The following is a 17,079-nucleotide window of genomic DNA, read 5'->3' on the forward strand; positions in this document are numbered from 1 at the left end:
TGAAGGGAGGAAGACGGGGCGCTCCTTTGCTCCCCCGACACCCAGGTCCCATCAGTAGACAATGATGCCCCCTTCCTAGTCAGGGATTTTACCAGCCAGACAGCGCAAAAAAAAAAAAAAAAAAAGCCAACCCCAAATCTCATTTTAAAGCTTAGGTGTCTAGGCAAATTTAGCAAGCTGGTGAAAAAGGACTATTCTTGATACATTCACATATTTTCTGCAGGGGTGAGGTCACGCGGGTAGCGTAGGGCAGTCAGCCTGGACTCAACCCTTTGTTCTAGCACCTCCTCCACTACAAAATGGGATAGCAAACCACAGCTCACAGGGCTTCTGGTGAAGATTAAATGAGATCATGTACATAAAGCCCAACTCCGGCCCAAAAGAAGGCATGCCACAAATACGAGCTCTCCTCACACCCCCTCTCCTCTTCCCCAGCCTGAGGAAAAACAAAACACAAAAGAAACCCAGCGTTGCCGGTGTCAGTCCCCATCCTAGGGCCTGCACTCCTTCTGTCACGCTGACAGGAGCCCTGTCTGTTCCGGGACACGAGGGTTAACAGGAGAGGTGGGGCAGGAGACGGCTCACTCCATCTTCCCCAGTAGGGCTCCGGCCGGGCTGGCACACCTCCGTGTCCCCAGCCCCATGCCCCCAGCCCCCCACACCTCTCCACTGGCAGCCTGAGCCCCGGCAGCTGTGGCCGACTCTGCCATCTGGATGGGTCTGAACTACAAGCCAGCTCCCCCAAATTACATTAAAAATAGCAATGCTGCCTGGGAGTGCCTCCTGGTGCCCACAGCAGAAGGGCTCCCTGCCAGCGCTGCCACTCCTAATCGCATCAGCCGGGCAGAGCCCGCAGACAATGGCGGGGCGGGCCGCCCTTCTCCCACCCCACCTCCTTCCCTTCCAGAGCTCAACTCACAACTTGTCTTCCCTACAATTCACAACAAGCTCAGCAGACAGCTCCCCCTCTCTCTTTTCAAGGAAAAACAAAAACAAAAACAATCACACAGGCCAATCTATTTCACAAACTAAAATATAAGACGAGTAACAAAGTGCAGTGATTGTAATAAATATCGGGGGACTGAGCCCTGAATCAGAAAGGACAAGCTACAGATAAGGCCTGTCTATTTCCTTCTTATTTCACCTTCCATATTTCTGCTAGAAACTCAACTAGTCCCCAGCTAGAGAATAAGGGACACCTTGGGTAAGTACCCAGACAGAGGTCCTTTGAGCAGAGTTTTTACCTGTTCCCTAGACATTTTTGCCCCAGAAAGGGGGTCAAAGGAACCAGACAAACAAATCAGGCATATCGGCACTCTTCAGAAAGGGGAGACACAAGCACACTCTAAGCCTCCGGCCTAAGACTGCTCAAGACACCACTTCCCCGACCTAAACTCAGCTCCGGGGTTTTGGTTTTTCTTTATGATGCAGTCCTCAGTTTAATAAATCCCAGTAAGTCACAGCGCATTCATAAAGCAGAATGCTATGCAACCAGTAAAAGGAGTAGGGCAGATCTGAAATAGCACAGAAATAAGTTAAGGGTCTATTCTCGAATTTGAAGAGCATATTGCCAAGCAGTTTTTATAGCACAGTTCCAATTTCTGTGGGGAAAAAAAAGATTAACAAATAGAAAATAAATACATGCTTATATGTGTACAGAAAATTTTCTGGAAAGGCACATGAAAAATGTTAATGGAAACTAACAGTCCCGACCTGTGGGAGGGAGTAAGGCTGCAGGAAGCAGAAGACTTTGACCTTCTGTATTATTTGAAATAACTTTATGGTCATTTTTTGTAACCTATTATAAAATTCATCATGTTTGTAATTCATTATAATCATTATCTTGACCGTGATGGTGATTTGAAAGGTGTATACATATGGTAAAACTTATCAAATGGTACCATTTATATGTGTCCAGTTTATTTATGTCAATTAGATCTCAATAAAGATGGATCAAAAATGTTTAAGTGAACAAAAATTAATTTAGCTCAGTTCTAAGCCTCTGCACTGGCCCTGGCCTTGGGAGAGATCCAGAGAATATGCAAAATGGACAAGTGCCCCCCGGAAAGACAAAGGGGACTGTACCTATGGTTCTATCCGTCCCACAAAGAGGCTGTTTCTTGTCCCTCCAGCTCCACCTCCCTGCTCAGCCCCTCCATGCCCTGAAGTGAGAGGCGGACACAATCTCGCAAAGGGCTCCACGCGGTCAGCCAACCTGAGCATCCAGCACTGCTCTACACTGGGCATGAGATACAGCTTAGGGCCCCCTCTGCCAGGGCGGCTGCCTCAGAGGGTGCCTCCTGAGAACCAAATGCAAGCCAGGCCCTGCTACTGCTTTATACCAAGTGGCGTGGCCCAAAAAGAGGCTGCTCGCCTCATGAGGTCTTAGGCAGGACCTAGAAATCTGTCTTTTTTAAAGCCCCCCAAGTATTCTAATACTGGCCAGACTTTGGAGACAGAGCAATGGAAATTCACCTTGCCCGGCCAACTCAGTAAGGTGGCTCACAAATCACCTGCTCCAAACCCTTCCTGACAAACACCACCTGGCCTTGCCTGTGCCTTTAAAGACCTCCAGTGCCGCAAACGGTGGGGACCAAGGTCCAGCAGAACCAAGAAGAACATGTCAGGCACAAATGCAACAGACCTTGTAACTCTATCCTGTCTCAGGACTCGCTTCACTAAGGGCACCCAGGCCTGATTCACATTAAATACCTTGTTTGTTTCACCCAAACCAAATGCCCGCTCAAACTTGCAAAGACCACAAGTCAGAATCTCTCTCCTCTCAACAACCCTACAGAGGAGGCAAAAATGATCTTGGCTTCAAGCTCCTTAAGGAGAGGGTCTGTGTCTGAGCTTACATCTGGCAGGGGAGACAAAGAACCATAAAACAAAAGAAGCAGCACTAAGGGAAGCAAAGGAAAGCAAAGGGAAGGAACGATAAATCGTGCTTGGAGGAGGTGACGTCAGAGGTGGACCTCCAAGACCAAGAAAGAGCTTGCCGGGACAAAAGGAAAAGCAGCCCAGCAGGCAGAGTGGTGAAGGAGGTGGACGGTGTGGCCCCAGGGGAATGGCAAGTGGTGGGCACAGCCGGGGCACGGGAGGTGGGCTGAGAATAAGGCTGCAGAGGTTGGATGGGCCAGGTTGGGAAGTGCCTTGAAACCCACAAACTACACAGTGCTTTGCACGGGAGCAAGTGGTCGGCCCTCAGCTGCTAAGTGACTGGATAAACAGATAAATATATGGGGGTGGAGAACACGGAATGACTTAATTCACGGCAGCAACAGAGCATGTGTGTTGGAAGCCCCATCACAGGCACAGTCAGGGCCTTGCCTTAATGAATCAGAAGGGAGAGAACTCCCGGAAATGCACCCTGGGATGGGCAGGACTCAGCTCTTGATTATCTTCAAAAGTGAGGCTCCAGCCCAGCCCTAGAGAGACTCACCTCCCAGCGGGCTCCATCCAGGACAGAGGAGAGCATGTCCACATCCAGCAGGTGCTCCGAGATCCGGCTGTGGAAACCGAAGTCCTGGAGATGGTAGAGACGGGGAGGTCAGCTCTCCTCTGCCACGCTCAGCGCCCACCAGGGATACAGGGCCTCTCCTCCACCCCCACCTTCCAGAAAGACGCCTACTACATGCCAGGCACTGTACCAAGCACTCCGACAGCTACTCATTAATTTCACCTTCAAAATTAACACTGCGACTGGATGAAAAGGTATGTGGCAAAGCAAGTATGGGAAACTGTTCACTGTAGACTCTAGGTGGTAAGTATGAGGCTATTCGCTGTAAAAGTCTTCTAATTTTTCAGTATGTTTGAAATTTTTCATAATCAAATTACAGGGAAAAAAGTAACCCTATGAGGGCTTCCCTGGTGGCACAGTGGTTGAGAATCTGCCTGCCAATGCAGGGGACACGGGTTCGAGCCCTGGTCTGGGAAGATCCCACGTGCCACGGAGCAACTAGGCCTGTGAGCCACAACTACTGAGCCTGCGCGCCTGGAGCCTGTGCTCCGCAACAAGAGAGGCCGCGATAGTGAGAGGCCCGCACACCGCGATGAAGAGTGGCCCCCGCTTGCCCCAACTAGAGAAAGCCCTCGCACAGAAACGAAGACCCAACACAGCCAAAAATAATTAATTAATTAATTAATTAATTAATTTAAAAAAAAAAAAGTAACCCTATGAGACTGATCCTCTTATTCTTATCTCATGGAGGAAGCAGTTTGAGAGCCCAAGTAATTTGTCCAAGGTCACGCATCTGGTAAGCAATAGGGCTGGGGGTCAGAAGTGCCCTGGGCCAACTCCAAAGCCCAAGCTCTTTGTGTGACATGTGCTGCAAAGCATGTCACTTTCCAGCTGTCTCTCCCTCCTGGTGCCCAACCAGGAGGCCAAAGTGCCCAGAAGCCCTGTGGGCAGCTTGGACACCAGGGCCTGCCAGGCTCCACCCAGCTGGTTCCTTCCCCTTCCCATACAGGTGTCCCTCTGGACAATGGGGATGAATTAGCACCACTTCCTCCACCAGCTTCTCTTTGGGACGGGCAGCAAGTGCCCACACAGGTGCCAGCTCCCCGCTGCCCTTTGGCTGCCGCAGAGCCACGAGCCCGCCCCCTCCGAGCCCAAGATCCCCACTGGGCTAGGTGACGGACGGCTACCTGACAGCACGCTAACAGGGACAGTTCTGTCATCAGCCCTGATAAATGGCGGGACGCCCAGCCAAGGTCTGGTCCTGCTGTCTGTGGCTTCTCCACCCACTCCCATAGAGAAGAAAAATGCCGATGGGCAGCCCGTTTCTCCACACAGTGACTCCTTTAGCAGGGCCAGGGCCCTTGCTTCAGAGAGTTCTGTGACACGGTGATTCTTCATGACGGTTTTTGCCAACAAGGACTTTGCCTCCCATTCCTAGCTTGTGGGTTTTCTTTGCTGATGACATTTTCCTTTCAGCGTGAGTTCTACTCCACTCAATGCAGCTGCCATCTGGCTCCTAAGCCCATGGCTCAGTGAGGGGCTTGAGCACACAGCCTCCTAATTCCTCTGCACCCCCTCGTATCATTACTGTTCATCCCTGACCCTCTCCCACTAATCCCTTCCCTTTGATCTGTCTCCTCCAAACAGATGGAGCGTGGTTTCTGGAAAAAGTGCTCTGCCAAAAAGCACCCCGAACTCCTCCCCATAGATACAAACCTGGCAAGTGAAGCCAGGCTACAGCAGGCTGGGTGGAAGAACTGGGACAAAGAAACCATGGATGTTGGCATTCCAGGACAAAGTCTTAACTTTGGAAATGATACCACACCACAGCATCCTTCCTGGTCAGAGCCTCAGAGCCTGAGGACTGGTCCTCACCATGGCTCAGTGATTCCATAAACACACACACACACAGTCTCTAACCTCCTAGGTTCATGTAATGCTCCTGCTAGAGCCCAGAGGCAATGATCTCATATGATCTCACAGGCAATTCACACAGCAGTAATAGTAATAACAGCTATGTTTGTTTAATGTTTATATGCTAATGTTTTATACTCTTTACCCCACTTTCTTCTCACAATAAACCTATAAAGTAGGTAGTGTTATCCTTAGTACGTAGGGCTGAGAAAATGGAGTTAGACAAGACCCAAGTTTGAGTCCTAACTTCCCCACTTAGAAGCTGTGAGATGCTCAGCAAATCACTTAAACACAGGACCTCGGAAACCCACGCTCTTCACCACCACTCTGCTGCCCCCCATCTCAGACTCACCAGGCCAAGAAAGGACTTGGGGTCAGAAGCAGTGGAGTCTGAGGGCTGTAGTTCCTTCATGTGTTCACTGATCTCCGACCCCTGGGGAGACAGACCCACAGAGAAGTCACCGGAGCAGAGGACGGAGGGTCGTGATGACTATCCACGGTGCCAACACAGGGCTGAACCCAAACCGAAAGCCACCTCTTCTGGAAAACCTGAAAGAGGCCTGTGGACCCTCCCATTCTCTCTGGACCCCTGCCCCCGGCCCACTCAGGCTGGGCAGCCCCGCTGAGTTATGGGCAACACTCTTTACACTTGGAAGGAGGGCCAAGTGAAGCAGAGTGGGAGATGGTTAGAAAGTTGGCAGTGGGGAAGTTTGGTGCGATCCTAGGAAAACAGAATGAGAGTATCTTTTCCAGGAAGTAGCTAAAAGCTCTTTAAATGAATTCCCTCACCATCCACCCGGAGGAAGGGCGGGACTAAGGGCTGGAAAATAAAGATGCCAAATGCTCTCACAACTGGGTCCTACTTCTATCCGTCCGGGTCACTGGCCTGATCTTACCAAGCAAGACTCTCGCATCTTGGGTTGTTCAAAGGAGCCAGAGAGACCAATGAAGAGTCTTCTTGTAACCTAACTGACCAATGCCGGGGCAGGACACTCCCAAACGTCCCCCCACTCCCCTCAGCTGGCTCCTCCCTCTGCAGGAACACAGGCTGCAACCATGACTGACCCCAAACTGATGTCAAGAGGTAGGAGGGGGAGGCAGGAAATGGCAAGAGGAAGTAAGTGGGAGACCAGAGGAACAGGAATATCCCAGGAGGTGCCAACGGAAAAGCAAATTTCTGCTCTGAATTTCTAGTGCCAGCAGGTTTGGAGTTTCATTCAGGATTTTACTGCCTGCTGGGTCTGGGCATATTTGTCACAATTAAGGGTTCTGGCTGATGTTGACGGCCCATTGCCGGGCCTGCAAATGCAGCTCCTGCCTCAGTAATAAAGATGAAGGGAGAGGAACGGGCACAGGGCACGAGAGAGCAGCAGAGGGCTGCAGCCAGCAACTGCCCATGGGACAAAGTGACTTACTTCGCTCGCCTCTGATCTGCTCTCTTTCGGGATGGAAGCCTCCTTCTTTGGCTCCTTTGCTGCCTCTTCCTTCCGGGAACCCTCCTCTCTTGCATCCACTGGGTCCTCTGGTGCCTCTCTTTTATTGGCTTTGGCAGGCTGATCGCCCGCGGGGTCGCCCCCAGGGTCCGCCACACTCCTGGACATCCCGGGATCATTCTTCTCGTTCTTTTCTTTTTCTGGGAGCCAACTTGCCCCTCTTCCCTGTTGCCCTTGGCCATCGGCACTGCTCAGGCTGCTATCTGCACCTTGGCTGAAGAGCTTGCCAGGCGTAGGGGGGCTGGCAGCATCGGAATCCAGAGAAATGTCCTTCTTCTCCTCTGGCTGGCTTGTTCTTGGAGATTCCTAGGGAGCAGAAGACCGTGTCAGAAAGGAAGACGTCAGGAATTAATAAAAGGGTTTAGAGACTTGCTACAAGACGGAGCTGCCATTCCTTGACGCCTACAGTTCTGAAACCAGTGGCTATCCCACACCTCAAAAGCTTTTAAAAACACAGATTCCTGGCTCCAGCCCAGCTCCACTGACTCTGAAATTCTATGGTGATCTGAATACACCCAACCTGACCCCTGTCCGCTGAGGAGCTTGGAATCCAGTGCACTGCACTATACAACTCTGTCACCACCCATCACATTCTCGAGTAATAAATCTGGCTCATTCCGGGCTTCCCTGGTGGCGCAGTGGTTAAGAATCCGCCTGCCAATGCAGGGGACACGGGTTTGAGCCCTGGTCTGGGAAGATCCCACATGCCGCAGGGCAACTAAGCCCGTGTGCCACAACCACTGAGCCTGTGCTCTAGAGCCCGCGAGCCACAACTACTGAGCCCACGCGCCTAGAGCCCGTGCTCCACAACAAGAGAGGCCACCGCAATGAGAAGCCTGCACATGGCAACGAAGAGTAGCCCTCGCTCGCTGCAACTAGAGAAAGCTGCGCACAGCAACAAAGAAACAAAGTAGCCAAAAATAAATAAATAAATTTATAAAAAAAAAAAAAATCTGGCTCATTCCAGCCCCATTAGCCAAACCATAAGATGGCAGGCTCAGAAGTCAATATTTGTTTACGATGATGATGACGGAGAACCGCATGAGAGAAAAGTACCAAAGTGTAGAGTTTTCATTTTTAAAAGGCAGCAGGGAAGAAATATCAGGAGGGTACCCTTCTTGCATAGCAATGAGGGTAGCTCTCTCCCTATAGCCTCCCCCTTAGGGAGGCTGCATAAGCAGCCCTGGAGCCAGGCTCCTCTGTCAGAGGACCATCAAGTGAGTCCTCTAGGCAGCAGGTGCCAGATGGGGTGAGGTGTGTAGAAGACTGATTGCGGGAAATGCCCATGAGGATACGGGAGGTGGGGAGAGGCTTGGGAACACAGGTCTGAGACCTGTGACAAGGGAGAGGGAAGGAGGGGGCTTGAGTAGGAGAGCCTCAGGCCACAGCACAGTTCTGAAAGGGTCTCAGCCCCATGGACAGTCCTGCAGCCATCGGGCAGAAACGGCCCTGCTCCGGGGCCCGTTGCCACCCCATCCATTCCATCAACAAGCCCGGCCTTGGCACGAGCCGGGGTGGATCAAAGGTTCAACAGCTGCAGGCTGTTAATCGCCCAAGGTCCCCTCTGCAGGGTCTCTTGAAAGGAGATGGGAGCAGTGCACCCCTACAGTTGTCCACCCTGCTCCTCGCTCACAAACCCCATGGTAAAGACCAGGAAAAACCTTTAGAGCTACCACAAGAGAAAAAGGAACTCCTCCCTTGGAAATACAGCCAGCGATCTCTCCTAGGCTCAAGCAGAGAAGCCTTCTTCCCAGAAAACGTCTGTGCTAAACTTGGGCTGCCAGCGTGAACAACTTCTTGGCAGGGATTTTTGAGACTTCCTGAAGCCTGACCCTGGACACTCCAACAAGAAGCGTGATGACTAGAGTCCAGAGGGCCAAGGAAAAGCCCCAAACACGCCATTCACCCATGCTGTCTGCCTGTTAAAGGATCCACGGAACCCAAAGCCATGACCATCCACTGCAGGTCTGGCAGCCGACTGACAAGCCCACCCAAACTTTCCAAGGATGGTGAAGAGAGGCAGGAAAGCAGAGCATTTCAGAGCCTGACTTCGGAGATAGGGCACCCAGGTTCAAATCTTGGCTCCGTGCTTACAGGGACCCTAGGCAAACTGTTTAACTTTTCTGGGCCTCAGTTTCTTCCTCTAAAATATGGGGGTATAGTAGGGCCTATCTCATAGGATTGTTGGGAAGATTAAATAAGTTAACACTCATTGAGTGAGTAAAGAACAGAGAACTGCGCCTGGCACACCGTAAGCGCTCCATAAACGCTAATTCATGTTTTATGATGAGACCCACAAGTTCATTCACCGAGCACCTTCTATGAGCCAAACCCCACCGTGGCTACCTGAATAGGAAGACAGATCCTGCCCTCAAGGAATTCAGCTGAGAATGGAGAAAAGTGAAACATCCCAGGTGGCCCCGGCTATGAGCCTTTACTGCCCAAAGCAAAGGGCACCGGACACGGTGGTGACACTGTGGTCAGCACCACGCCTGTCCCAGGGAGAAAAGCAGAGGCTGAACAGAGAAGGGGTGGGCTTCCCTCATGCCCTGGCAGTACAAAGGCAGGGTGCCCTCCGGTGCTGCCCACCCTCCTGACACGCTAACTGTAGTGTGGAGGAAGTCTTCACGGTCACTGGGTGCAGAGGGGCCAGGATGAGCTCCTCCTCTTTGAAAGGCATCTTCAGGGCGAGGCCAGGCCTCCTCACCTCGGTGTCCCCACAGCAGCTGGCTCTCAGCAGTGGCCAGCAAGCAATGACCGGTCTGTGGGGCTCCTGGACGCCAAGAAGGATGTGGGAGTGTCTCGGGGGGAGTGAGGGGGTCTGACTCAGCAAGCACAGCCAAGCCACCCAGGCCGTGCTCATCTCATGATGAAAGAAAGGCAACAGACCTTGGATTAGGGGACAGAGGAGGTGTCGGACCACCAGTTCACATCTCCTCACATGGCCCATAGCCCTTCTCACCCAGCCCAGCCCTGCTTGCTCCTCCGAGGTCATCTCCAGACACACACATCCTGCCTGTGAACAAACATTACGCCATTTCCCTGCCCTGCCGTGCACGTTCTTAATACACACACAATCTACCCTGACTTCCAGGAAGCCTTCCTGAGATCAGCCTTCCTCATCCTCTTTCACAACAACTACTGTCTTATAACTGCTGACTTCCTTGCCTGTTGCCCTCACCAGATCAGCTCCCTATTATCCTCAGTGTCTAGTTTCTGGCACATAATAGGTGCTCAGTCAATGCTTGTTGACCGAATATTAAAAATGATTAAGTGGGTCAATGCAGATATAGGAGTTCGTACTCTGTAAAATGGAGATGTGACATCTATTTTACAAAATTATACAGGGATTAGACTAGTATTTGTTATAGTGCTTATGAAATGGAAAATAGCTAAACAAATGTTCACTATTAATATTCAAGATGACGGAAAAACAAGTAACCTATCAAAAATCAGAGGACACCAGATCCAGGGGGAGATTCCCATTCTTACACATGAGAGAATATGGCCAGACTACAGAATGTCAGGCCCAGGCTATGCCACTCTCAAGCTAAAATTCTTCAAAAGAAGAATGTTCCATGGAGCTTATCCTATTCTGTCTACGTAAATAGTAAAATATTAAAACATGGCTAACATGAAAATAAGTGAACTTGCATTCCCTGTGGCCACATCAACTAACTGCAATGACAGGACAGCCAGGGGGACGTCTTCAGGGGAAGGACAGCAGGGGGAGACTAGGCAATTGTTGTGGATTATCCACAAATGGATGAATGAGAGCTGAGTGTCTGGAAAACCCAGCTGACTCCACGCTCCTCTCCTTTAACTCAGCCCCTGCCCCTCATTCCATCGCGGGGCCCACGGCCTGAGGCCCGGCCCAGGACGCACACGCAGGCCCCTGCGCACAGCCTCCTGCGCCGGTGTTCTGCAGGGTACCCGGGGGACGTACCCACAGCACGGCTCTGCTCTCAGCTCAACCGTGCTCACACTCCTTCTGTCTCCTCCTGTCACAGCCCCAGGTCCTTGAGTATAAGGCAAATTCCTGCTGTTTTTTTCCAAAAAGACTTTGCCATCTGCATGAAGAGGGGGGGTGCAGGAGAGTGCCTGTACGAACCATTTCATGAATATTTAACATACCCCCCAAAAGCTATGAGGTCTCCCATGCTGCAATCCCCCTCCTGCGGTCCAGAGCACAAAGGCAGGAGCCCTACAATCCACACGGCTCAGGAGGGCGGGAGTGGGAGACAGGGGAGCTGAACACCATGTCCTTGCATTGATCCCGTTCTGGGGAGACCCCACCACCACCACCAAGCCAAACATCAGTCGGTTTATTTTCCATGTCTCATTCCCACCCAGTCGGTCTCAGTTCTTTGCACTGCTCCCCGGTGTTGTTAGCGCTTTCCAATCACACTGACATCATCCTGTTATTTCTAAGCCCAGCTCCCTCCCTCCCTCCCCTTTGATCTGCTGATGGTCTTTTCACCAGCACTACAAGGCCATCTGCTGCCTGCTCACCTACCCTTCAGCCTCCCCTCTTTCACTCCCATCCATTCTCAGTGTCTCTTCCAGGAACGTATCCCTTTTGATTCTGTAATAGACTAGAAACGGGTTTAAGTTGAAGGCAAGAGAGGAGGGGGAAGGAGACAGAGAGAGAGAGAGAGAGAGAAAAAGAGAGAGAGGCATTCTTGCTATCCTACTGCCCTCTCATGGAATCATGAGCAAAGTGATTGTTGACAGCGAAACAGGGTAAAACAAACCACAGAATAAGGTCTCCATCTCAGGCTGCCGGGGCTGCCCAGGAGCGGGAAGAGGTGGGCAGCTCAGAGGACCCAAGGTCTATAAACTGGGACAAAAGCCATTTTAAAGGGCATGGTAAGCAGAGGCAGCTTTGTCTGTCCTAAAACCCCCGTTCATCCCCACCACTAACCTTCCCCACCAGGAAAAGCCCCAGTTCCTGCCTGAGGTTAGAATACAGGAACCCAACACTCCATGTGGCAAAAAGAACTAAATCTGCCGGGATGCTAGAGATGGGGCAGGGGGAGGGAGTGTATTTAACACCTCCCACTCCAGACATTTCTCCCCATCACACTGGGTTGCCTATTTATATTAAAGAGTTATAAAAAATACATTTAAAAGCTCCCACTCCCCCAAAGAAGCATATAAAGATCAGAAGGGAAGCTTTTGAAAATCCAGGACATGTCAAAGAAGAAAATCCCATTTTTTGTTGACATTTGTAAACTATTATAAAGGAAAAATTAACTAGCCCAAGTCAAAGCACATTATGATTGATCCACATCGGGATCTTCAATCCACCAGCTGACGCAGGGATCCAGTGTTCACTCTACCCAGGACCTGGGAAAGCCCAGAGAAGAAAAAAGCACAACAAAAAAGGATACCCTCCGGTCCCAGCGTGGCTCATTCATTCACGCACCTATTCATCCACTCAATCGCTCAGCAAAACATACCCACGCACTTCCTAAGTTCCAGGGAGCAGGCCAGGTTCCAGACACACAGACGTGAACAGGGCAGAATCCCTACTCTCAATTTGCTCAGTCTTGTGGAGACTGCCCTCTTTCTCCAAAGGCCAGCGAGTCCTCCTGACACCTCATTCCTACTCATGGACATCCTTCCAGGCTCAAAACCTGAGCTACTGATTCCATCAGCATCATAAGGTCTTAATGGCAGATGAGAAGAAATAAAGTTATCATTTCAGGGAACCAAAAACAGAAGGCTTTGGATTTAATGCCAACAGACCAGGCCCCATTCAGAAGGAAGTGTCAAAGTAGAGCCAGATCAGGTTGATGACACACAGAAAATGTGTCACGTGGCAGAAAGCATCAAAGTCACAATCAAAACATATCTGACTGGGCAGAGCCAAAAACGGGGACAGTTTCTGAGGCTACAGAGGGAGTCTAAGTATAACATGGGGCCTGCCCAATGGCTAGAGCTGGGTCAGCTGGGAGAGCCCACCTACACCTAGGTGTCAGCCAGCATCCTCAACCTCAGCCAACCTGGGACCTTCCCCCTGGCTCTCAAGGTGAGCTGAAGACCAAGAAGTAAGAGTCAGAAACAATAAGACCGTGAAAAGGGATGATAAGGACATAATAATAAAAGATAATAAGGAAACATTTAAATCCATGATACGGGCACTGTTCTTTCACTGGTCAGTTTTGTGGTCATTCTAATAAATGTGAGTGCTCTCTTTCAGTTCAAAGTCTTTAAAAGAATTTTCTATTTTGTGAAAAGTTTAACTGACCTTGCAATCAATATTTCAATGTCTGGGAAAATCTGAGTTGTTGACTTCATGATTTATTGGTTGTGTGAATACTTTGGACATATTTAGAGAAAGCTTAATTGTTAAAAATTAATAAATTAGACAGTAGACCAAGAACAAATAGTAGGGAATGTTCTTTTTCAAGTAGAAGAATGTACTGGGGTTTTTTAGTTATTACGACGACATGATGAGTTTCAGGTTTTGTTTGTTTGTTTGAAAGAACATTCTGGGACTTCCCTGGTGGCGCAGTGGTTAAGAATCCGCCTGCCAATGCAGGGGACACAGGTTCAAGCCCTGGTCTGGGAAGATCCCAGATGCCGTGGAGCAACTAAGCCCGTGCACCACAACTACTGAGCCTGCACTCTAGAGCCCACGAGCCACAACTAGTGAGCCCGCGTGCCGCAGCTACTGAAGCCCACGCGCCTAGAGCCTGTGCTCTGCAACAAGAGAAGCCACCGCAATGAGAAGCCCGAGCACCACAACGAAGAGTAGCCGCCACTCGCCGCAACTAGAGAAAGCCCGCACGCAGCAACGAAGACCCAACATAGCCAAAAATGGAAGGAAGGAAGGAAGGAAGGAAGGAAGGAAGGGAGGGAGGGAGGGAGGGAGGGAGGGAGGGAGGGAGGGAGAAAGGAAGGAAGGAAGGAAGGGAGGGAGGGAGGGAGGGAGGGAGGGAGGGAGGGAGGGAGGGAGGAAGGAAGGAAGGAAGGAAGGAAGGAAGGAAGGGAGGAAGGGAGGAAGGGAGGAAGAACATTCTGGTGGGAGTGGAGGACAGACCAGGGAAAGAGATGAGAAGCAACAGGACTGCTGGGGGGATGTTCCGGAAGCTAGTCCCATCCATATTCTGCATTTCCCAGGCCTCGTGCCTTTGCTCAAGCTGTTCCCCTGCCTAAAACATCCCTTCCACCCCCACGTCTAAAACTTCCCTACTCTTCAAGACTGGGGTCAAATGTTGTCTCTTCCAAGTTCTCCCTCATCTCTGGGCAGGTAATTTCTCTGCCCTCAGAACTCCTCCAAAGAGTGTACGTGTGCTCGAGCTCTTTGCACACCTGGCCCTGCTTTACAGTTTCCTAAATATTCATTTATTCAACATGTACTAAGCGCTCACTAAGCACAGAGTGCCCAGCATCCTTTCTCTCCAACTGCACACTCCCAGAGGCCCGCCCAGGCCACTCCTCACCAGTGCTGGGATCGACCACAGCACAGCGGCCGCCACACAGCCAGCATTCGACAAATGCTAAGCATCTGGACGGTGTTACACCTCTGTTCAAAACCTCCCATGGCTCCCGATGCCGGTGTAACCCAGTCCCAACTTCTCAGCGGGCACTCAGGTCCTCCACGACCCAGCCCAACCTACCTCCACAGCCCCACTTCCCACTCCTCTCCCACACGCGCCCTGGGCTCCAGGCAAAGGAGACACCCTCGTGCTCCGCTCCTGCTTCTGCCTGTGTGGTGCCCTGCAGCTGGAGCTCTCCCTCTCCACTCGCCTCTGCTCGTCCGGTCCCGCCCACCGTCCTTCCTGGCTCACCTCACATGTCAGATTCTCAATAAGGCCTTTCAAACGGACAGGAGACCCTGACTTCTCCCCACCCACAACACTGTGTTTTACCACCCCGACGGCCGCGCTGCATTCCACTCCGAGCCCCAGCTACGTAAGTCTCTCTTTTATGAGACTGTAAACTCTTTGAGGGCAGGGATCACAGCTAACTGAGGCGTGTGTGGCCAATAGCACCTAGCAAAGTGCCTCATGTAGAAACATTCAATAAATGGTGGTTATCTGAGAAATGAGTGAATGGATGAATTCCTTTCCCCGCTTGTGCTTCCCCAAACCCCAGAAATCCCATCTGGACAGGACTGGGACAAAATGGTACTCTTTCCAAATAAGTCTCCCACAAGGAGGAAGGCTTAAGAAGGAAGGAGGGGGACTTCCCTGGTGGTCCAGTGGTTGAGACTGCACGCTCCCAATGCAGGGGGCCTGGGTTCGATCCCTGGGTCAGGGAACTAGATCTCCCATGCTGCAACTAAAGATCCCGCATGCCACAACTAAGACCCGGCACAGCCAAATAGATAAATAATTAAATATTTTTTTAAAAAAAAGAAAGGAAGGAGGGACCTGCCAGGCTGAGGCATCTGCCTGCAGGGGCTTCAGGCTCTTACCTCATACTCGAAGTCACCCCCCAGTGCCCCGATGTCCAGGTGCAGGTTCTTAAGAAGCTCACTTGAGCTTCGGACACTCTGAAAATGAAAACGATGGCAAGGAAACTGGTCAGCCCAGGGGGCCGAGAAGCTCCTCACTGGTTATACTTTCTGGGTCAGACCCAGCAGGTATACAGACTGAGCAAGGAATGAAGCTGTGGGCTGGAAAATCATTTTCACTTATTTTCAAAGTAGCACAGAGGTTACCCAAAAGGTACAGACAGCTCAACTATCCACCAGCAGATGAACGGCTAAACAAAATATGGTATATTCATACAATGGAATATTATCCGGTCACATGTGCTACAACACGGATGAACCTTGAAAACATTATGCTACATGAAAGAAGCCAGACATAAAAGGACAAAGACAGTATGATTCCACTTATATGAAATATCTAGAATAGGCAAATTCATAGAGACAGAGAGTAGATCAGGGACTGGGGAGAGGGGAGGATGCAGAGCTTTGTTTAAATGGTACAGAGTTTCTCTGGGATTATGAACAAGTTCTGGAGATGGATAGTGGTGATGACTGTACAACACTGTGAAGGTAGTTAAGGTCACTGAATCGTACGCTTAAAAGTGGTTAAAATGATAATTATGGTATACATATTTGACCACAATTAAAAAAAAAAAAAATTTTTTTTTTTCATAGCACAGAGGGTTTCCAGGCCAAGAAAAGGATTCATTCTTACCTGGTTGTCACTCTCCACCTCATCCTCCTCATTGGTCTCCTCTCCTAAAGCCAAGAGGCTGAGAGCATTCTTGTCCTCATGGATGGAGCCCAGGAGACCCTTTGTATAAGCAGAAGTCTTGAGACCCTGTGAAGGCTCCAAAATAGAGAAGGAAAGCCAAGGCACTTACGGGGAAGACACTCAGATTGCCTTGTCCTCTCTCTTTCTGTTTAGATGGCTCCCAGAGCAAGCCCACCACCTCCAGGAAGCTGACCCAGCAGCTCCAGCTCACACTCATCCCTCCCTGTCCAACTCCTGCTGCCCTGGCTGCAGGGACTGGGAAATCACCACTGCAGTCCCTATGCCCTGGGTCCATCCTCCACCGCCCAGAGCCCACGTTCAGCATCCTCCAGGTGTGACTCACCTTCCCCACTAGATTATGAGCATTAAGGACTCAGCCCGTGCCCTCTATTTCTCATCCATGGGTCACGGTTCCTAGCATGGAACATGGAGGCCCCACGGTAACTACACTGAACACGAGAAAACGCATTTACCAGTGAGAGTTCTCCATGCTGACCAGACTCCGCCAAGCTCCCCAGGCTCACACTTTGAGATCCACGAAGAGCAGAGGGCGGGGCATCCACCAGGCCCCTTAACGGGGCCAGACCCCCGAGAGGGATGTGGACGGGGGCTAACGAGGAGCCCAGGGCCTGGGCAACAGAAAACATCCTGTTACAAACCCAAGAAACCACGGGGCTCTGAGAGTGTGGAGATGGATATAAAAATAAAACATCTAAATCCTGCCTGCTCAAATTTAAACCGCCTCCGTTCAGAGGCTGCTAATGAAACACAACATCCAGAAATTACCATTGTGCCAGCTGTGTGAGAATCACGGGCTGGTTTCCTGATTCTCGTAACTCTGTGCCTATCTCTCAGCAAATGGTTCTTTCACATCTGGCAGATGCTGCAGAGGACTCAGCTCTCCCTCCGAAGCCACAGAGGAAGTTGGGGGGTTGGGGGGAGAAGAGACAAAAGACTCATCTACCAGCATGAGAAGTCTCAATAGATGAAG

General features: G+C 50.8%; 1 protein-coding gene across 10 annotated transcripts in view; it reads right to left on the reverse strand.

Moving 5' to 3' along the window:
• CEP164 (centrosomal protein 164) overlaps nt 1-17,079 on the reverse strand; it is a 71,384-nt gene that overhangs the window by 22,871 nt on the left and 31,434 nt on the right. For 8 of the 10 annotated variants that reach the window (XM_061203589.1, XM_061203586.1, XM_061203585.1 and 5 more), the window contains 6 exons: nt 16,562-16,717; nt 16,029-16,163; nt 15,296-15,373; nt 6,790-7,173; nt 5,727-5,807; nt 3,443-3,526 (listed from right to left, as the gene is read on the reverse strand). In XM_061203589.1, the coding sequence (XP_061059572.1) occupies nt 3,443-3,526; nt 5,727-5,807; nt 6,790-7,173; nt 15,296-15,373; nt 16,029-16,163; nt 16,562-16,717 (918 nt within the window). The remainder of the gene's footprint in view (nt 1-3,442; nt 3,527-5,726; nt 5,808-6,789; nt 7,174-15,295; nt 15,374-16,028; nt 16,164-16,561; nt 16,718-17,079) is intronic. The other 2 variants (XM_061203583.1, XM_061203587.1) reach the window with 2 other exon arrangements.

Source organism: Eubalaena glacialis, chromosome 10, assembly GCF_028564815.1.
Source record: "Eubalaena glacialis isolate mEubGla1 chromosome 10, mEubGla1.1.hap2.+ XY, whole genome shotgun sequence".
Lineage (NCBI taxonomy): Eukaryota > Metazoa > Chordata > Mammalia > Artiodactyla > Balaenidae > Eubalaena > Eubalaena glacialis.